General features: G+C 61.0%; 1 protein-coding gene across 1 annotated transcript in view; it reads right to left on the reverse strand.

Moving 5' to 3' along the window:
• The window catches only part of VDBG_07011 (eukaryotic initiation factor 4F subunit p130), a gene marked incomplete at both ends in the record, with an annotated part of 4,935 nt that overhangs the window by 2,530 nt on the left and 1,119 nt on the right, over nucleotides 1–1,286 (reverse strand). The window contains one exon of the mRNA XM_003002394.1: nucleotides 34–1,039. Coding sequence (XP_003002440.1) covers nucleotides 34–1,039 — 1,006 coding nt within the window. The remainder of the gene's footprint in view (nucleotides 1–33; nucleotides 1,040–1,286) is intronic.

Consider the following 1,286-nt stretch of genomic DNA (forward strand, 5'->3'; position numbering starts at 1 on the left):
GGGCATCCTCCTCTTCCATCTCACGAATCATACGCTCCATCTCGTCTCTTCGCTCTCGACGTTGGCTGCCGGCTCAGCAGGCTTCGACTCCGCCTCCTTAGTCGCCTTGGGTTCCTCCTTCTTGGTCGCCTCGGCGGCGGGCTCTTCAGCAGCCTTGGGCGCTTCCGTAACCTCCTTCTTGGCCTCTGTGACGGGTGCAGCTTCAACAGGCTTGACCTCGGTCTTAGCGGGCTCCGGCTTGGCGGTCTTGGTGTCCTTGGACTCGCCGCCGGCAGCCAGGAGGACCTTGGCGCGCAGCTCTTCCTGGATCTCCTTTGCCGTCTTCGGTGCGCTCTCCGTCCTGTTGTGGTCAGGGCGCGCAGGGGTGGCGCTCTTGGGTGCCGGAGAGGGTGTGGTGGCGATGACAGGAGGGGTCCTGGTCTGCTGGGTGCTCGGGGAGGGCGAAGCAGGCGTCTTCATGCTAGAGAAATCGACCGTCTCGCCTTGAGCGTTCTTGATGACCACGGCGGCACTCTTCTTGGGGCGCGTGAAAGGAAGGGCCGCAGCGCCCTTGCCTTGAGCGTTCTGCTGGGGCGCACCCGAGACGATGACTGGCTGGCTAGGCTGGCCGGTGCTGGAGGTGGGGCGTTCAGAGTGCGAGGAGGTGCGCGACATGCTGACTGGGGCAGCGGTGTGGTAGGGAGGAGGGACGAAGCCCTGCTGGTAGTTGCCGGCTGGCGAGCCCCCAGGGCCTTGCTGCATGTAGGGTTGGGGCATGTAGTAGGGTGCCTGTCGAGCGTCGAATTGGCCACCTTGGGGAGGGTATCCATACTGTTGTTTAGCTGTCAGCATTCGTTCGAAATTGCCCGATTCGGGAGATAGATCAATTTTAGCAGGTGACTGGGTTAGCAGACTCTTGTGAGAGGGAGGAATTAAAAAGCAAGGGGCATCCGGGTGAAGTGACGGCGTCGCTTTCAAGGGGCCCGTGTTGCGACCGCTGAGAGCTGCTTCTTCGGAAGCTTGAGTCCATGGCGCTTCTCCGCATGATACTTCTCCGCGTCTACTTGGACGTCGAGACTTCGAGGTCTGCGCCTTGAACAAGCCGTGATGGCGAGAGTTGATTAGCTGCCGGTCATGGTCGGGATACTTCTCCTGATCGCGGCGGCCAGACTTCTTCTTGTCGGGCTTGGAAGGAAACGAATTTGCAAGGAAAGGGAGGGTATGTACTTGGTGGGGGGGCATGCCAGGTGCCGGGTAGTGGTACTGCGTCTGGTTGGGCATGCCGTTGTGCATCTGGCAGGAGCCAT

The sequence above is a fragment of the Verticillium alfalfae genome, genomic scaffold, assembly GCF_000150825.1.
Source record: "Verticillium alfalfae VaMs.102 supercont1.9 genomic scaffold, whole genome shotgun sequence".
NCBI classification, from domain to species: domain Eukaryota; kingdom Fungi; phylum Ascomycota; class Sordariomycetes; order Glomerellales; family Plectosphaerellaceae; genus Verticillium; species Verticillium alfalfae.